At 59.6% G+C, this 19075-nt stretch overlaps 1 protein-coding gene across 5 annotated transcripts; it reads left to right on the forward strand.

Moving 5' to 3' along the window:
• Positions 1-361: 361 nt before the first annotated feature.
• Positions 362-15474, forward strand: PTPN6 (protein tyrosine phosphatase non-receptor type 6). Of its 5 annotated transcripts, none has more exons than XM_029205636.1 (17): positions 371-532; positions 5498-5506; positions 5585-5707; positions 5906-6100; positions 8583-8772; positions 8930-9046; positions 9133-9246; positions 9404-9500; positions 9882-9961; positions 10137-10286; positions 11695-11826; positions 11944-12098; positions 14121-14188; positions 14289-14440; positions 14538-14629; positions 14976-15116; positions 15245-15474. In XM_029205636.1, the coding sequence occupies exons 1-16, from the start codon at positions 519-521 to the stop codon at positions 15088-15090; spliced, it is 1803 nt and encodes a 600-aa protein (XP_029061469.1). In that variant the 5' UTR covers positions 371-518; the 3' UTR covers positions 15091-15116; positions 15245-15474. The 5 variants fall into 5 exon arrangements, with proteins under 5 accessions (XP_029061470.1, XP_029061469.1, XP_029061467.1 ...); XM_029205633.1 differs by having other exon boundaries at positions 504-532; positions 15285-15474; XM_029205637.1 differs by lacking the exon at positions 5498-5506 and having other exon boundaries at positions 362-532; positions 15285-15474.
• Positions 15475-19075: the final 3601 nt, after the last annotated feature.

Consider the following 19075-nt stretch of genomic DNA (forward strand, 5'->3'; position numbering starts at 1 on the left):
AACGCCCTGGGTTGGGGGGCCCTGCACAGGCAGCCCCGCCTCTGAGGAGTGGGGCTTCCTGGGCTTTTCCTGAGGCCCCTTGGCTTCTGTGTGCTGGGAGGCTCCCCCATTGGTTGGTGCTCCCTTGGCCAGGGTTACTTCCTGGTCTCTGCCCGCAGAACCCATCTTCCCTCCGCTCCGTCGGCCGGAGCGCCAGGTGGAGCTCCAGGTGGCTCCTCCCTTCCCCAGGGAAGGAGGCGGGGCACAGGCCGGCGGCGCTGGACCGCGGCGTGGGGCTAGAGAGAGAAGCCAGCTGCTGTGGGCGGTCTAAGGCCAGCCCCTCCCCACCTGTCCCTTTTCCGGGTTTATTAAGTCCAGGGGCTTGTCCCTGTGGCATCTTGGCCTGGCGGGCAGCATCGAGAGGAAAGTGGCTGAGTTCTGAGTGTTCTTCCTCACCCTGGGCCACTGCACGACTGCGGCTCGGGCTCAGCCCCGCCCCCTGTGGCCATCTGCCTGTGACTCCCTACCCCTCTCGGGAAATGCTGTCCCATGGGTAAGTCCCCTGCTCTGCTTGCGTATCATGGTCCTCTGTTCATTTGGGAGGGAGGGGCAGTATTCCTGCTCACTCCTGACAGGTGTGTGACCACGAGTGCGACCTGCCTCTGCCCCCTGCCCTGGGTCCGCTTCCCCGAAAGATGTCAGGAACTCCGGGCTCATTCGTAGCCCTCTGCACCACCCCCCCTTCTCTAGCACTTTCTCCCTGACAGATGCATATTTTTTCTCACCATTGCATTTCTCCCTTCATCCTCTGGTCCCCTGCTTCTGCCATCTGCTTAGGATCTGTCCCCCTGGGGAGCCCATGTCACCTGAATGAAACATTACACGTCTGAAAGGCAAATCTGAGAAGGCTCCCCTGTTCCCACTAAACTTCCCAGTATCCTTCATTCAGATTTCCTTCAGTTTCCCTTCACTCCTCTGCATCAATTCATTCAACAGATACCTGTTGAGCATCTATTATACGCCAGGTGCTTTTTAAGGTGCTGCCAATACTGTAGCAAACAAGAGAGACATGGTCCCTGCTCTCACGGAGCTTCACTCACTCCAGTGGAAGGTGACAGACTGCCCAAGGAACCCACTAAGTAGGATAATTGCAGGTTCTCAGAAGTGTTACCCAGAAAATGAAACAGCTTCACGTGCTAGTAAGTGACTGCGGTGCCAGTGGCGTCACTGGCTGGAGCGGGCAGGGAGGGCTTTCCTGAGGAGGTGACACAGGAGCTGCGACCTGGAGGGGGAGCCAGGCTCCAGTGCCCCTGGGCGGAGGGAATGGCCAGTGCAAAGGCCCTGCTGTGAGAACAAACTAAAGGACAGTGCCTGCAGCAGAGCAGGCCAGTGGGGAGGGCCGGGACAGACCAGGCCTTGCTGGAGTTTGGATGCTACAGTGAGGACCTGCTTGGCATGTTGGTGAGTTGATGGGTTGGTCACCCCCGAGTCCTGCAGGTTCTTGCTTCTCACACTGACATCTGCCCTGGGGTGGGCCCTGCCTCCCCCAGTGCACACCTTGTCTCCTTCAGCCCTGATGTCAAGGTTTTGATTGAGTTGCCTGATCCCTGATCCCTTCCGCACTCCCGCCTCGGTCGTTTTCCTACCACGTGGTTGGCAAGGCCTCTCCTGGGACAGAGTCCTCCCTTGGGTCCCCAGCCTGCCCCTGTGAGACCCTCTGCCATGGGTCCCAGCCTCTGAGAGCAGCTCAGCTCAGCCACAGTGCCCTGCTCACACCCAGCGCTGCTCCAGTGGGTCCTGTGCCTGCCACCCGGGTGCCTTTGCAGATCCTGCCTTGCAGGAGTGCCGGCCCCTGTGGCCTCATCATGGACTGTGCCAGTGCCCTGCCTCCTCCAGCAGTGGCCGGTGTGGTGGGAAGGGCAGTGGCCTCACATCAGACAGCCTTGGTTTGTTGCCTTCCCCTTACTAGCTTGTGACCTTGGGCAAGTTACTTCTCTGAGGCTTAGTTTTTGTTTCTAAAATTGGGCTAATGAGACCTACTAAATAATGTTGGCATGTGGATTAATAATGTCACATAGAAGGTGTTCGTGCCAAAAACTTACTTCATATTGGTCTTTTGTATCAGTATTTGGGAAATATTGTTAAGCTCATTTATCAGGTAGGGATACTGAGGCTCAGGGAACTTCAAGAACTTTCTAGATATTATTTCACCTTCTTTGCTCTTCCAGACTGCCTGTCTTTCTGCATCCCCCTTGATCTTCATCTCTACCTTTATTTCCTTGCTTTCCAAGTGAATAATTTTCACTTCGGAATTAGTAGACCCTTACTTTTGTAACTGTCAGCTTCCTTGAGCCTGTTTTCCTCCCTTAAAAAAAAATTCAGAAAAATAACTCCTACATCACAGGGATGTCTGAGGCCCAAATGGGATTGTGTGTGTGTGTGCAAGTGCTCTGTGAACTCCGGAGCACTTATGTCAAGGGAAGGGAGGTGCTTCTTATTTATTTTCGTGCCAGAGGACAGCAGAGACAGTACATCTCATCCTGGTGTCTGCCTGTCTTCTGGCTTGACCCCCTTCAGAGAAATTCCTGCTTCTTCCGTGGTCAGGAGTTTCTGGGTTCCTAGTTAGTTTCTGTCCACCAAGTGGTGTACAAGCTCCAGAAGGAGAGTGGTTTGTGGCCAGGGTGCAGGGAGTGTTTAGTGTCGAGCACGGACCTGCAGCTTCGTGTGTGGTCAGGATGTGGTGTCCACATGTGGGTGCTTGCACCCAGCCAGGTACATGCGTAGATAGACATGGATATGGTGAGGTGTACGTAGTGGGGCTGTGTGTGCATAAGTGGACGCTTGTGTGCTTGTGTGTGTGCGTGTGTGTGTATACTCATCTGTATATGACAAGTAGGGTGTGCACGTGTAGGACCGGACCTGGGCTTGTGACCAAGTATGTGCACGGGTCCGGATGAGCTTGGTTATTGGACACATACTCTGTGCGAGGCATGGTGCTAAGTTTTGACCCCTTGGAGGTGAGCCAGACTGGCAGCGGACCCCCTGTGGTGGAGAAGGCGATGTCCACCTCCTTCCTGCCCCCTTCTGTGGGGGTGAGTTCGTGGTCTTTCAGGGCGGCTGTCCAAGACTGGAGGGAGTCAGTGTTAGGCCATGCAATAAACAGACCAAGCAAGGCTCCCAGGGCCCCAGAAAGAGGTGGAAAAAAGAAGCCCTTCTTGGGGTGGGGGGGAAATTGATGTTCAAAAAATGATAAAGTAGCCAACATAAGACAATAGACTTTTGTTGGGCTTGAGCACTTTGTTATTTATTTTCCTTATTTTTTGAGGCACAGCATACGTCATGTGCATGAATACTGAACATCACATTTATTCCATCCGTGTATACACCACCCAGATCGCGATGTAGAGCATACCCAGTACCCCAGAAGTGTCCCAGGAATTGCCATCTCCCAGTCAGTTTACTTATTTTTATAAAGGTAATACCTGCCCGTGATACAACCTTCAAAAAGGTGGAAGGGAGAAGGAAAGGTCCCTCCCAGCCCTCTCCTCCAGCCACCTGGTCCCCCTCCCCAGGGAAGCCACCAACAGGAGTTTCTTGCGTCTGTTTTGTTGGGCTTCTTTCCTCTTGCTTTGGTTTGTATTTGGAATTACAGGGAGCATGGCAAGCTTTTAGTGTTTAGGGCCTCTCCAGGTCAACCGGCCCTGAGAATAATCCCTGGAAGGCCCTGCGCCCCCAGCCCCAGTCCCAGGAGACAGGCCTCTGGTCAGAGTCCTGAACTCCAGTGGATTCAGACCAGACCCCCTTGGCAAGAACCTACAGCTCAGGCATAGGGTGGACGCACCCATGGGGGCTGGTGGCTCCGCCCACACCTGCTTCCCTAGGTCTGCTCCTTACCTGACTGCAGGGTTGGGGCCAGGTGGATGGGCCAAAGCCTGAGGACAAGAAGCAGAGAAGGTGCAAGTTGGACAGGGCATAGGGGTCATTCTGTCTATCCCTCTGCCCCAGGGCACCCTTCAGCTATGTGTGTCAAGGGAGGGGAGGGCATCCCTCTGTAGGCATCTTCCTGGCCTTGGCAATTACGGAGTCTCCCCCTCCCACTGCGACCCTAATGGAAGAGTCTCCCAACCTCTGTTCTTTATCTTTTAGCTTTTATTTTACTTTTTAAATTATTTATTTATTTATTTTTTGGCTGCGTCAGGATTTAGTTGGGGCGTGCGGGCTCTTCGCTTAAGCAGCGGTGCGCGTGCGGGCTTCTCTCTCGTTGTGCCACGCGTGGCATGTGGGATCTTAGTTCCCCAACCAGGGATCGAACTGGTGTCCCCTGCATTGCAAGATGGAGTCATTTTTTTTTAAATTTATTTTTAATTATTTTATTTTATTTATTTGTTTTTGGCTGCCTTGGGTCTTCGTTGCTGCGCGCGGGCTTTCTCTAGTTGCGGCGAGCGGGGGCTACTCTTTGTTGCGGTGCGCGGGCTTCTCACTGCGGTGTCTTCTCTTGTTGCAGAGCACGGGCTCTAGGCGCGCGGGCTTCAGTAGTTGTGGCATGTGGGCTCAGTAGTTGTGGCTCGCGGGCTCTAGAACACAGGCTCAGTAGTTGTGGCGCACGGGCTTAGTGGCTCTGCAGCATGCGGGATCTTCCCAGACCAGGGCTCGGACCCGTGTCCCCTGCATTGGCAGGCGGATTCTTAACCACTGCGCCACCAGGGAAGCCCCAGCTCTTTATTTTTTTATTGGAGTACAGCTCCAACCTCTGTTCTTTGAAGCCCTGAGGCCTGGCATGCAGTAGCTAAAATCGCCGGCTTTGGAACCAGGCCGTCTGGTTTGCATCCTGGCACCGCCACTTACTGACTGTGTGACCCTGGGCGAGCTCCCTACACGCCCTGAGCCCCAGGTTCCTTGTCTGGAAAATGGGGATAACGAAGGTACCTGCTTCATGGGGCTATGGTGATGACACATCAGATAAGGCATGTAAATATCATACAGGACAGTGCCTGGCATACAGACTCCATTAGTGACAGTTGCCACCGTCACCATCATCGGTGGCGTGGACCAGGGAAGGCTGCGTGGAAGTGGCTGGCGGAGCAGGAGTAGACGGCGCGTGACTGGGCGGCTTCCCACGTGCCGAGCATGATCTGCGCCCGGAGTGCGCCAGGCGCACGTGTGTCCTTACTCGGGTGTCCCCCCATGTGTGGAGGGCCTCGCTCCCGAGGCCTTTGATGGCAGGCGTGTGGGAAGTGGGCCCCCCCGCGCCCACTGCCACCCTGCGCAGCTTCTCCCCACTCTGCTCTAAAACGAGAAGTACAGTGAGTTCCCCCAAGGGGTCGGCCGCGCCCCTTCCTGTCCCCGCCCTGCCGGCTGCCCCAGGCCAGTGGAGTGGCAGCCCCAGAACCAGGACCGCAGTGGTGAGGTGACCTGGGTGCTGAGAGCCTCGGGAGGCTTAGCCCCAGCGTTCTCCACCTGCCCGGACTCAGCAGCTCCACCCTGTTGCCTGCACCCCCTTCCCCCCGGGCACCCCCAGGATGGTGAGGTAAGGGCCGGGGACCCTGGGTAGGCAGGAGGTGGGGTGCCCCAGGGCCCTCTCCTCACTGCCCTCCTGGCCTCCCAGGTGGTTTCACCGAGACCTCAGTGGGCTGGATGCCGAGACCCTGCTCAAGGGCCGAGGGGTCAACGGGAGCTTCCTGGCTCGGCCCAGTCGCAAGAACCAGGGCGACTTCTCCCTCTCCGTCAGGTGGGTGGCCCGAGGCTCTAGCCGGGGCCAGGACTTGGCCTCTCACTCTGGTTGCCCAGGCCCCAGCACGCCCCGGCCCCGTGTGTGTCCACCCCGCCCCCGTGTGCGCTCCCTGCCCAGGACCCCCGCCCATCCCCCACGCCGTCCCCACCTCCGCTCTCGCATCCACCGGCCTCACCTCCGCCCGGTGCCCTGCAGGGTGGGGGATCAGGTGACCCACATTCGGATCCAGAACTCGGGGGATTTCTACGACCTGTATGGAGGGGAGAAGTTCGCGACGCTGACGGAGCTGGTGGAGTACTACACGCAGCAGCAGGGCGTCCTGCAGGACCGCGACGGCACCATCATCCACCTCAAGTACCCGCTGAACTGCTCGGACCCCACCAGTGAGAGGTGAGGGGCTTCGCGCCCTGGCCCAGCCCACGGAGAGGTGCGCTGGCCTCCACCCCAAGTGCCCCTCCCCCCCGCCCCCGCCCCCCCCTCCTTCTCAGGGCTCTGTGGGGCCTCTTCCCTCCATGTGATCCTGGGGCCCCTTTCCATCAGCCCCTGAGGAAGCAACAGAAGGTCGCCTCGCCCTTCTCCAGGGTCCCTGTCTGCCAGCAGCGCAGGCTCTACTAGTGCCCGAGAGGCCACTCCTCGTGGCTGTGTTCCCAGCAGTCTGGCTCTGTTGTTAGAAAGAACTTTTTCTTACCTGGAACAGAATCTGCCCTCCTGTAACTGTTCCCTCCCCAGCAGGGGTTAATACAGGGACAGGCTGATGTTGAGGAAGAGCGTAGGGGCCAGCGTTTATGAGGACACTTAGTGCCTCATCTCAGCAACCCGTGAGGACGGGTCTGCCCTCTTGGGCTGGGTGGAGCTGGACGAGTCCCTTGACCAGAACCCGGATCATTGAAAACTGTGTGATGGGTGCGTAAGGGGCCTAGTACCTGGGCACAGGGTACTCCAGGCATCTTTCTGGCTCCAAAGATGTGGTCCCCAAAACTGGGTTGGCTGCTTCCCATGCAATCTCCCCAGTGCACGGGTGGAGGGTGATGGGACCCTAGCACTCAGCGGGACATGGTGGCTCATTTTATAGCTTCATCTCCATGACAGCTCCTACTGAGGGGAAGGGCAGCTGAACAACTCTGGGTTTTTTTTTTTTTCACACTCCTAGGGCCAAGTCAACTTGCCCTTGTCCTGTATTTGTGTATCGACTGTTGAAATGATTCTGAACTTTGATTCTGTCCGCTTTCAGTCTCTCTGACATGCATGCCTCCCAGTGTGCATTCATATTTTTTTCAAGTCAGTGATTGAAACTTAGCCCTGGATGAGGCTGAGATAAAGGCCCTGGGGCCCACCCCTGGAGACCTCTTTCCCGTGAACATGAAGCCACTGATCCCCTTCCTGTGAAGCTACCTCTTCTAGGAGGGAAGCCACATTGATGACCTTGCTGGTGGCTGCCCTTTCTTGCCCTTTTCCTGCACCCCACCTGCAACATTCATGGGGATTTTCCACCCAGACTCTCTTGAGCTCTTCATGTCCTGGCTTCCTCCTCATCCTGGCCAGGATCTGCCCTGCTGGCTGCTGCAGGAAGAGGGTGGAGCTGGAAGAGGGATGGAGCTGAGCAGACCCCCGGGGAGGGGCCTGAGGCCTGGGTTCCAACTGGGGCTGGGAGAAGTCGAGGACCGAAGATCGAGGGAATCAAGACCAGGGCGGCTGACTCTAAGAGGCCCTTTTGGTTACCAGGCCCTTTTGGTTACCCGTGCCAGGAGGCCTGGGCTCACCCTTGACCCTGGGAGTGTGTGGAGGAGGCTCTTTCTCCAACCTCCACTTGTGTTCTCTCGCAGCTGCCCCACCCCCTCTGCGGGAATTTGCATTTGTCCCCTCACTGGCTAGCTCTCCCCTGTGGTCAGCCTGACATTTGCATGGAAACTTCCTCATCCTGGGGCCTGGGGGAAGCGGGTTAGCCCCCTCTCCATAGCCCTGGGGACCTGGCCTATCCCCGAGTGATGGGATGGGGTGGCCCAGGGGGTCCTGGACAGGGCAGGAGACTCTGGAAGTCTCTGAGCTGCAGTCTCCTTGGGGCAGGAGTGAGATGGGGTGGGACAGACTGGCCCCCTCCCTCTTTCTCCCCGTTCCTGCGGTTGGAAAATGCCCCCCCTCCCCTGGTCCCTGGGCTGAGGAAACCTCACAACCTCACTTCTCACTCTCTCCCCAGAAGGAGTTTTGTGTTTTTTCCATCACGTGGTTTCCTGTGGGGCTGGGCATTGCGGGGCTACAGTTTCCTCCTGGGAAGGGGGTGTGCTTTGGGGAAAGGTCCTAGTTCTGCTTTCTGCCCCTCTGAGCCCCTCTGAGCCCCTCTAACAGCTCGTTCAGTGACATCATCCCAGGCACCCCAGAGCCCCCAAACCACTCTTACCCAGCGGGGTTGTCTGCCTTCCCGGCCCCCCTGGGGGACTTCTCCCCATTATGCCTCCCTTGTGACTTCCGTCTCTCCCATCCCCAGCACTCTCTGTGGTTTGGCCTCTGCATTTGTTCCCCTAGCCCAGCCCTGTCTTTCATGGAGACCCTTCCTGGATTTCTCCCCTCCAAGTATTCTGGATATGGCCTGCCTGTCTGCCTTTGTCTTAAACTTTCAGAGGTGGGCCTGCTTAGAAGTCCTGAGGCTCGCCTCTTATCGGCAAGGGCCTTGGGCCAGTGTGCCTGCCTCAGTTTCTTCATCTGCAGAATGGGTAGTATCTACCTCTCAGCATTTTTGTGATGGTGGTGGGTTTGAAAGCATATAGCAGAGTGCCTGCACGTGGCAGGTGCCCGGTTTCCCTGCCCCCTCCGTGAATGTCTACCCAGCACCTGCCCCTGGCCTCGGTCTCACCTCCCTGGGTGCTGTCTTCTCTAGGTGGTACCATGGCCACATGTCTGGAGGGCAGGCAGAGACACTGCTGCAGGCCAAGGGTGAGCCCTGGACTTTTCTCGTGCGTGAAAGTCTCAGCCAGCCTGGAGATTTTGTGCTGTCCGTGCTCAGCGACCAGCCCAAGGCTGGGCCGGACTCCCCGCTCAGAGTCACCCATATCAAGGTCATGTGTGAGGTAAGGCATCTGGGTAGTGGGGCGGCATCCTGCTGGGGGTCCATCTGTGCGCCAGCGTTGCCTGTGGGGAGGGTCAGCCCGGCCTTCGGTCTGAGGCTGGGGGGTCCAGGGAGGGAGACTCGGGTCCTGAGAGGTGGCCTGACTCGGCCCCCCTCAGGGTGGACGCTACACAGTGGGCGGTTCGGAGACCTTCGACAGCCTCACGGACCTGGTGGAGCATTTCAAGAGGACGGGGATCGAGGAGGCCTCGGGCGCCTTCGTCTACCTGCGGCAGGTGAGGGGTGGGCCAGGCTGCCTCCTTCCTTCCCCTGAGCTTCTGAGCTCTAGAAGCGGCTGACTTCTCGCCCTCCCTCGCCCCAGCCGTACTACGCCACGAGGGTGAACGCAGCTGACATTGAGAGCCGGGTCTTGGAGCTGAACAAGAAGCAGGAGTCGGAGGACACAGCCAAGGCTGGCTTCTGGGAGGAGTTTGAGGTGTGTGAGGGGACCAGCAGGGCAAAGGGCCTGGGGTCCCAGGCAGACCCCGTCCCCTCTCTCCCCACCCCTTACACTGATCTGCCCCACATCCTCACCACCCGTGGACGGCCCTTCTCCAGGGCCTGGGGCTCCATTTCCCCCTCTTGCCCCACAGAGTCTGCAGAAGCAGGAGGTGAAGAACTTGCACCAGCGGCTGGAAGGGCAGCGGCCAGAAAACAAGAGCAAGAACCGTTACAAGAACATCCTTCCGTGTGAGTGCCGTATCCCTGGGCAGCCTCCAGCCCTCCCCCATCCATTCACCCAGGAGACTCCCCTTCCGCCAGCTGGCCTCGCCCCATCTCAGAGGGTCTCTTCCCCCAGCTCAAGGGGGGACCCCTCTCCACCCACAATAGCCTCCCCTCCTCCAAAAAGCCTCTGCTCCTCCCAGAGGGGCCTCCGGCACCCCACCCCCACCCCCTTCTTCCTCTGAAACCTCCAGCCCCACCCCACACAGATCCCTCCCCCCATACAGATCCCCCATCCCTGCCTGCCCGCAGGGCTCTGAGAGCTCGTGGCTTCTGGGCAGGAAAGGCCTGGAAACTCAGGAAGGGTCTGACCCACGCCTTTCTTGCTTCCTCTCTGCTCGCTCCCAGTCGACCACAGCCGAGTGGTCCTGCAGGGACGCGACAGTAACATCCCTGGGTCCGACTACATTAACGCCAACTACGTCAAGGTGGGTGTGCCCGGCGGTCATGGGGGAGGGGGGGCTGGGCCCTGGGGACCCCCGTTCGTGGGGGGGGCTGGGTCCAAACATGCACGGGTGAAGCCAGAGCTGTTGCCTTGGGTGGCTGAGTGTGGCAGGGGTGCGAGGGGCTCACAGTCCTGCGTGTCTCTGCACCCGCGTCCAGAACCAGCTGCTAGGCCCTGATGAGAATGCTAAGACCTACATCGCCAGCCAGGGCTGCCTGGAGGCCACAGTCAACGACTTCTGGCAGATGGTGTGGCAGGAGAACACCCGTGTCGTCGTCATGACCACCCGGGAGGTGGAGAAGGGCCGGGTAAGCCGAGCCACGCGCCGCGAGCCCCCCAGTAGTCGTCTGCCACCATTAAGCCAAAGAGACTTGGGGCACCTCGGAGGGCAAGGGTCCTACCTTGTTGGGAAACTGAGGCACGAGGTCTGGGTACACGCTGACTCCCGCATCCCCACTTCCCACCCTGGGCTCCTCTGACCACCAGACCCAGATTTCCAGTGGCCTCTTTCCTTAAAGTGTCCCTCTGTTCCGCTCTGGGCAGCAGCCCTTCCTGTTCTCTTGGCCTCATAATACTGTCTGGAATCAGCCCCAAACCCTCACGCCACAGGCAAGCTACCTCCCTGCCTGCAGGCTGCCCCCTTCCCACGGCACCCTCTGCAGTGGAGTGGCCATGACCCGTGCAGAGCACACACTGCACCAGGCTGCTCCCTCTGAGAACCCTGCCATGGCTCCCAGCTGCCTTCAGAGCAGTCACACTGCCGGACCTGGCGCTCAGGCCTGGTGGCTGCCCTCCAGCCCTCGCTGCCTCTGACCGGCCAGGGTCCCTAAGGTTTCCATGCCTCTGCACGAGCTCATTTCCGCTAGGGACTGACTTCCTGGCTCTGCACTCTCTCTGCCTCACAGACTCCTCGCTTTTTCTTTTTTCCTTTCTTTCTTTCTTTCTTTCTTTCTTTTCGGTTGCGTTGGTTCTTCGTTGCTGCGTGTGGGCTTTCTCTAGTTGCAGCGAGCGGGGGCTACTCTTCGTTGCAGTGTGCGGGCTTCTCATTGCAGTGGCTTCTCTTTGTTGCGGAGCACGGGCTCTAGGCACGCGGGCTGCAGTAGTTGTGGCTCGTGGACTCAGTAGTTGTGGCTCGCGGGCTCTAGAGCGCAGGCTCAGTAGCTGTGGCGCACGGGCTTAGTTGCTCCGCGGCATGTGGGATCTTCCCGGACCAGGGCTCGAACCCGTGTTCCCTGCATTGGCAGGTGGATTCTTAACCACTGTGCCACCAGGGGAGCCCGACTCCTCGTTTTGTGAAGACCCAGCTCAAATGCTCCCTCCTCCGTGAAGCTGTCCCTGATTTCCTCCGTTCCCAAGAGGGAGGATTAGTCTCTCCCTCCCCCCGGCTCCTCAGCGGCTCTGGTTCCCCACTTACCTATCTCTCTGTGAGCTCCTGTAGGCACAGGGGCATAGGCTGCGTCTTACTTGTGTCTAACTCCAGCCCGGTTTGCACAGCTTCAGGTTCAGCGCGTGTGCCAGCCAACGTGCACTGAATGACTTGTTAAGTGGCTGGTGAGGTCTCACCACCTGTAAGAGGCCGAGCCAGGCCCTGTGTCTCTGACTCTTGGCCATTTAATCTGTTCATCCATCGGATGCTGACGGGGCAAGCGCCAGGGACTCAGGCCCTGCTCGAGGTGGGCACAGGCCTCAGTCCCCACCTTCACCCTCCCTTTTCAGAACAAATGTGTCCCATACTGGCCAGAGGTGGGCACTCAGCACGTTTATGGACTCTACGCTGTAACCAACTGCAGGGAACACGACGCAGCTGAGTACAAACTCCGCACCTTACAGGTCTCCCCGCTGGACAATGTGAGTGGCCCCTGCCCCTGCCCCATGCCCGGGGCCCTCCTCACACCTCTTCTCTTTGGTTGGGTCGAATGAGGCCATGCGTGGGAGCAGGGGGCACTGACTATGTCCTTAACCCAGGGGGACCTGGTTCGGGAGATCTGGCACTACCAGTACCTGAGCTGGCCTGACCACGGGGTCCCCAGCGAGCCTGGGGGTGTCCTCAGCTTCCTGGACCAGATCAACCAGCGGCAGGAAAGTCTGCCTCACGCAGGGCCCGTCATCGTGCACTGCAGGTGAGAATAAGAAGGATGATGATGTTATTATTATTAATAATAATAATCAAAGTAGTAGCTGGCAAGTGAGTACTGCCAAGTGCCACGTGCACTTGTAAGCAATTTACATATTAACTCATCTGACGCCTCCCCTGGCCTCCACCTCTTCTGGGTTCCCTGATACTGTTTTTGTTTCGTTTTGGCCGTGCCGTGTGGCGTGTGGGGCCTCAGTCCCCGCACCAGGGATGGGACCCGCGCCTCCTGCATTGGGAGTGAGAAGTCTTAACCTCCGGACCACCAGGGAAGCCCCTGGGTTCTCTGATGACTCCAGACCCATGGGTGGAACTTAAGCTTGAACCAAGCCCATTGTTTGATCCTGTGCCTGGTGGGGGGGGCTTCCTCAGAGACTTCCCTGGATGTAGCATCTAGTCCAACCCTGCCGCATACAGATGAGGAAACAGGCCCAGCCTCTTGCCAGGTCACCGCTGGTCAGTGGGGGAGCCTGGAGCAGGGCTCACGGTAGACCCAGGTCCTGGTCACTCCTGTTTTCTCAGAAGCGCCTACCCAGCCGGTGTTTCTGGTATTTCTCCTTGGGGTTGGTGTAGCTCCCCATCCCTTCTCTTTTCCATCTGCAGCCCTGGCGGCAGGCTGAGGCTTCTTCATTGCTGCAACCTATCTCTCCCTTCCCGCCAGTGCCCCCAACTCAGCCCTTGGGCTTATGCACCACTGGCTCCACTGGAGACCCTCATGTTCATGATCATGAGACCCCATTCCTACTAAGGTGGGAAGCTGAGGGGTCAGCAAGGAGGAGCAAGTGTCCCATCAGGCCTGAGGGGGATGGGAGGCAGCAGGCACGGGGTCCTGGACAGACTTGCTGCTCAAAATTCCAGCTCCTCCACTCACCGGCTGTGTGATCTTGGGCAAAGGACTTCCCTTCTCTGACCCCCGGATTCTTGTCCGTAAAATCAGGGTCTTATAGGGTTGTTGTGAGTGTGAGACCCTCTCACTGTGTCTGGAATACTGTAAATGCCCAAGAATGGGAACTGTTAATGCTTTAATAACTCATGTCAGGCAGGGAATGGGGAAATAGGAATCTGCTCTGTCCTGTTCCCTTCCAGCTCCCTCCACGTGACCCCGGGGCCGTGAGGGCTGGGGCTTCCTCCTTCTGCCCCACCAGCAATTGCGCGTCCTGGGGCAGGGCCGGGGGGCTGCGTCTGGAGGCGCCCCCCACGTGCTGCCTCAGGGACTCTGCCTCCAGGCCATGCCCCCCCCCTTCTTGAAATCCCCATGGCCTTAATTTAGACGTTACAGGAAGGAAGTGGGTGAGGGGGTGTTATTTTTGACAATCTGGGTTTGAAATTAGACAGTGCAACTCGGGGCATTGGCCTGACTGGCCTAGCCGAGGGGGTGGGACTGGGGTCTGTGTGCGGTCCTGAGGCGCCTGGGGTCTGTTGCAGCAGAGGGTGGGGAGAAGGCAGACTTCCTGCTGCGATGCTCCCCCAAGTTGCCTGAGCCCGGTGGCTCCCGAGGCCTGCTGTCTTGGACGCTGCCCTTGCCCTGCCATCAGGATCTGAAGAAAAAGGGAAATGGAGCCTTGCCGAAAGATGCTCCCGAGGCGAGGAGGGCAGCCTCGCTGGGGCCAAGGCTGTGGGAGAGGGCCGGGGAGGCCCAGAGTACCAGGGGAGCAGGCAGGATGTGGTCGGGGAACAGGGTCCCAGATCTCCTGGGGTGGGGGGCAGAGTGAGGAGTGGAAGCAGGCGGTGGAGTGTGGTGCTGGGAAGGAAAGTGATGGGTGTCTGGGGAGCAGCGTCTTAGCACTTGAGAGCCAGCTTCTGCCCCCAGATCCCTTGGCTGGAGTGATGAGCACGGGTGCAGAGTTGGGCAGACTTCCACCCTGCCTACCTTCCCAGTGACCCTGCCTGGTTCCCTAAGCCCCGCCCCTGCCGGTGCTGTGCTGACACCCCGCCCCCGGCCCCCCCTGCCTTGCCGCCGCTTCCCGGCTAGTGCAGGCTGGGCCTCTGATGGTGCCCCTTCTCTCCGCAGCGCCGGCATTGGCCGCACCGGCACCATCATTGTCATCGACATGCTTATGGAGAGCATCTCCACCAAGGGTGAGGGTGACCTGTGGGAGATGCGGGGCAGGTGGGGGAGCGGCCCCCCGTGTCCACCACCTCTGCCCAGGGCCTGACGTCCAGCTGCCCTCCCTGCCAGGCCTGGACTGTGACATCGACATCCAGAAGACGATCCAGATGGTACGGGCCCAGCGCTCGGGCATGGTGCAGACGGAGGCGCAGTACAAGTTCATCTACGTGGCCATCGCCCAGTTCATCGAAACCACCAAGAAGAAGCTGGAGGTCATGCAGGTGCGGGCAGGGCATGGCCTGGAGGGGCCGAGGGGGGCAGTGGACATTGCCCGGTGCTGCTGGGACCACTGGCCTCCCACCACATTTCTTCCCACAGTCCCAGAAGGGCTGGGAGTCGGAGTACGGGAACATTACCTACCCCCCAGCCATGAAGAATGCCCATGCCAAGGCCGCCCGCACCTCCTCCAAGTGAGTGGCCCCACCTCCCACCTCCCAGCGTCTGCCCCTTTCTCTTCCCCAGCCCGACCCGTCCTTTCCAGGGAGGTTCGGGTTAAAGTTCAAGCTTGGTTCTTACAACCTGTGTTCACAAGTGTCTCCTGAGTGCCCTCCATGTGGGGCCTGTGCTAGGCGCTGATGTGTGAGATGGAGCCTCTGCCCCCAAAGGAGCTTCTAGTCTAGTATAAGGACACTGTCAGGACTGGTCTCCTTGTTCTCCTGGCCTCAGTTTGCTCACCTGTGAGATGGGGGTGGCCCCGAGGGCTGTGTCCTCGGGAGACCCCTGCCCTGTGTCCTGACTGCCCGCACCCGCCTGCAGACACAAGGAGGACGTGTATGAGAACGTGCACAGTAAGAACAAGAAGGGCGAGAAGGTGAAGAAGCAGCGGTCGGCGGACAAGGAGAAGAGCAAGGGTTCCCTGAAGAGGAAGTGAGCTGGGCCCGTCCTGGGGCGGCCATGGTACGGCCCCTCCCTGGCCTGCCCTCAGGGGCCCCCAGGCTCGGTGCTCTCCCTGGGATGGACGGGGCGGCTGCGGCCTCACCCTGTCTTCCCAACCCAACCAGACCTGTGTCTTGTCCCCCCTCCAGGTCCAACCCCCTCTTATCCCTTCCTTCCCTGTCTCTGCAGCCCCAGCCCCGTCCCTGCAGAGGCCTCCAGTGGAAGACCCAGAGCCTGAACCACGGAGCCTGGCCCCCGTTCCATTGTAATTTAAATGGCCATGTCCCCACCTCCCTCTCCCAGCCCCTGTATATAGCCCAGCAAGGCCCCTGGCAGGGCCCGGCCCTTCTCTTGTAAATAAAGCCTCTAGGTCACTGTGTGTGGGTCTCTAACTCTGTGTGCCTGGGCGGGAGGGGGAGGCGGGCAGGGAGTGCTACATGTGGACACAGAAAGCTGGGCCTTCACAGTCTGACACACGAGTGTGAGTGTGGGTCAGGTTCCGCCGTCTCGTCCCTTTAAAGTGGAGGATGATCCTGCAAGGGTGGTCGTGAAGATCACTGAGATCAGGGATGATGAAATTCGTTACACTCTTGCTGTGTGTCAGGCGCTGTTGAAAAGACTAAAAGTGGTTATTGAACCGAGGTACCTGTATCATTCCTATTTTACAGTGGGAGAAACGGACACAGAGAGATTAAATAACTTGCTCAAGGCCACAGGACTATTGAGCGGTGAAGCTAAGATTTTATTTTAACTCAGGCCCTCTGGCCTCAGAGCCTGCATTCCTGGAGATGCAGCCAGGGTCACCCCGAGGGGGACATAACCACATTCTCCGGCCCGTACTACTACATCCAGGAGCTAAGAAGATGGATAACAACGGCCAGTTAACACAGGCCCAGGGCCAACCTCCCTCCCCCGGGCACCTGGTGTGCAAAGGAGCGCCATGCTCCTCCCTTTCTGGGGCTACTAAGAGCCCTTAGGCCCTTGGTCAGAGTTTCAGTTTTATTTTTGTCCGCTCTTCCTTTCCCTGGGTCCACAGTGGACAACAGCGATGATTCCTTCTTTGCGTTAAGGCTTTATGTTGATTATAATGCTAGTCTCCTGGGGAGTTGAGCCTGAGAGAGTCTGACTTGGGAAGGCCCGGCTCCCTGCTGCTGGGCCGGCTGAGGCTGGGTGGTCATTCACTCAGCATACACTTTGTTTATTGAGCGTCCCTGTGTCCCAGGCACTGGAGCAGTGCTGGGGCATGATGGTGAACCCGACAATTCCTGTCCTGGTGGGAAGGCAGACCCAGAAACAGTCCACAAACATAGAATAAGTACAGACAAGAATTAAGAAGGACGCAAACAAAGGTGTGGGGGTGTTAGGGAGTGAGAAGGCAGAGCTGGGATTGGGTGACACAGCTCAGCTCCCAGGAGCTATCGCCCTCCAGGGGGTGCGTAGGTGGAGCATCACCTGTGGGCCTCAGGGCCCCTCTCCCAGCAACGCCCTTTCTATCCCAGCTTGAGCCACACAAAAGAAAGGCGGGTTCCATCCCCTCTCACTGCCCTCGGGCTGACTGCCCGGCGGCTGGGACTTGGACTCTCCAGGGCTGTGAGGTGGGTCCAGGGGCAGCTCTGCCCGGCGGGGCGCCCGGTCCCTCTGGAGAGCAGAGCCAGGGCTGCAGGAGAGCAGCTCAGAACCTGAATCGGCCGGGTCAGTGCCGACGCTCCTGGCCAGCTTGGGACTCTTGGCGGGAGGGGCGGGCACCCCAATACTAAGGGTGAGGACAGAGAGGCGCCCCTGGGGGACCCGCCTGCCCTCCACACAGGTGGGCACCGGGCAGGGGCACAACCCAGTCCCTGCTGAGCTGAGCCCTCTCTGCCCTCAGGCTCTCGGGCAGGGGCCTGGGGGAAGGGGCTAGCCAGGGGTGGGAGTGGCCGTGGGGCGAGGCCAAGGAGGAAGGCGAAGGGGGCAAAGACAACCCGTCCCTCTGTCCCTCCGACACCAGGCTCCTTGGTCTGGGCCCCGGAGCAGAGGAGAGACCACGGCCGAGGGTCCGAGGGTCGGGGCCTGCCGGGGTGACCAGGCCTCAGAGGAGGCGCCTGCGGCTGGCGCTGGGAGGGAAGGGGTTAAGGCAGCGGGGGGGTGCAGCCTATGGCTGGAGGACACACCTGTGCGCAGGGGCGGCGGGCGGGGCCCAGGTAGGGGCCTGCGCTGCCCGGCAGGCGAGAAGGAAGGAGGAAGAGTGGAGGCCAGGGCGGCTTCTAGGCCTTGAATCCCGAGCCTCGATTCCTCCTCCTCTCCACGGCCCTCGCTCCCTGGGGGGGCCGGCGGCCTGGTGGCAGGTAAAGGCCGGCGGGAGAGGGGTCCTGGGGCTGAGCGAGGGACTGCTGGGGTCGGGGGGGGGTTGCTGAGGGGGGTGAGCTGGTGCCTGGGGGGCAGGGAGAGGCTGGGGGGGCGGGGAGGGGGCTCAGGGCGGGGAAGAGATGGGCGGGGGGCTTCCGAAGCCTTGACCCGGCCTCAGTGGATCAGCAACCCGGGATGGGCCTGGTGACGGCTGCCGGGCTCACCCGGAAGTGTCCCCGGGGACACGGGCGGTGGGGGAGGGGAGCCAGGGCTCCGCAGCTCCACCGGGCGCCTGGGCGAGGACTGCCGGCCCGTCCGGGCGGTGGGGTGGGGGCCCCCGTCTTACCCAGCAGTGTTTGGGTGCTGGTTGAGAGTCTCTAATACTGCCGGGTAATGATGGAGGCCCCTGCCCCGTGCCAGCGACGCCCACCGCCCCGGGCCCCCAGCACCCAGCTGGCCGTGACGCCCACTCCCGAGCCTCCCCCAGCCCTGGAGGCCCCCTCCTCTTGAGCAGAGGGTGCTGAGAAAGAGGTGGCCCTCGATTGGCTGTTGGCTGGTTGCCCACGGAAGGGACACAATGGCCCCAGCCCCTCCCCCAACCCAGTGAGATTTGTCATCTGGAGGACCCAGAACCCACAGCTTGACCCTGAGCTGGGGACTGGCTCGCAGACTTTCAATAGACCTCAGCTGGCCTGCGGCCAGGGTCCTTGGAGCGACCGGCCGGCTTCAGCCCGGACGCCTGTGGCCGGCTCTGGGTCCATCTTCCAGCACAGTGTTGGATGGTCTAATGTTGAAGCTCCTAACACTGTCTGGTAAAGATGGCCCCCGGCCGGTGCCCTCGGCAATGACCTTCAGGGAGCCCTGAAGACCACGGAGGCCTCCAGACCAGCAATCTCTGACCTTTACCCTTGGGGAGGGGGGGTTAAGTCTCTAGGAAAAGTAAACAATGGGAGGAGACAAAATGGCTGCCTCGGAGACACAGCGGGACTTGGGAACACGTTGGTTCTCTGGGCATCTCCATCCTCTTCCTGCCTCGGGAATGCAAAGGAAATAAAATGTGGATGGGACTTGGGCGGACTCGTTCTGCTCATTCACCTCTCACCTTGGGCTTCCAGTTCCTCAGGGCTGGGGCGGCCACATCTGCTTGGTCTCCCCGTCCCTTTCATGACAATCAACCTGCAGAGCAGGGGACAGTTAATCTACTTTCTTCAAAAACCGAAGCAGCTGAAGGTGAACCCAGGCCCTCTGCCCTCTAACCCCACCACTAAGAATTCCAGGATTCCTACCTACACTTTCGCCCCGGCACGGCTGGGGTGGCACGTGGGCACAGCCAGCGGCCTCGTTTCTCTACCGCCCGACGACCCTCAGTGAGGGCGGCGCCGGGAAGGGAGGAGGCGCCTGTCCCGTTGGGGGCCCAGGGCTGTGGGAGTGAAGAGCCCACCTCCAGAGGTCGAGCCCTGACTGAGAGACTGAAGTGTGGGTAGCCTGCAGCAGGCAACACGGTTTGCCAGCCGTCTGAACCCGTAAACCCCCTGATGAGCACAAGTGGTCTCCCCACAGCTGCATGGAGCCCTGTTACCAAGGAAGCAGCTCCTGTTGGGGTCATGAGATTTTTGGTCTAGCTCAGCAAAGCCACAGCTGCTCCAGCCTTTAAA

This window comes from Monodon monoceros, unplaced genomic scaffold (assembly GCF_005190385.1).
Source record: "Monodon monoceros isolate NGI ecotype Baffin Bay Population unplaced genomic scaffold, NGI_Narwhal_1 Super_Scaffold_6, whole genome shotgun sequence".
NCBI lineage: Eukaryota > Metazoa > Chordata > Mammalia > Artiodactyla > Monodontidae > Monodon > Monodon monoceros.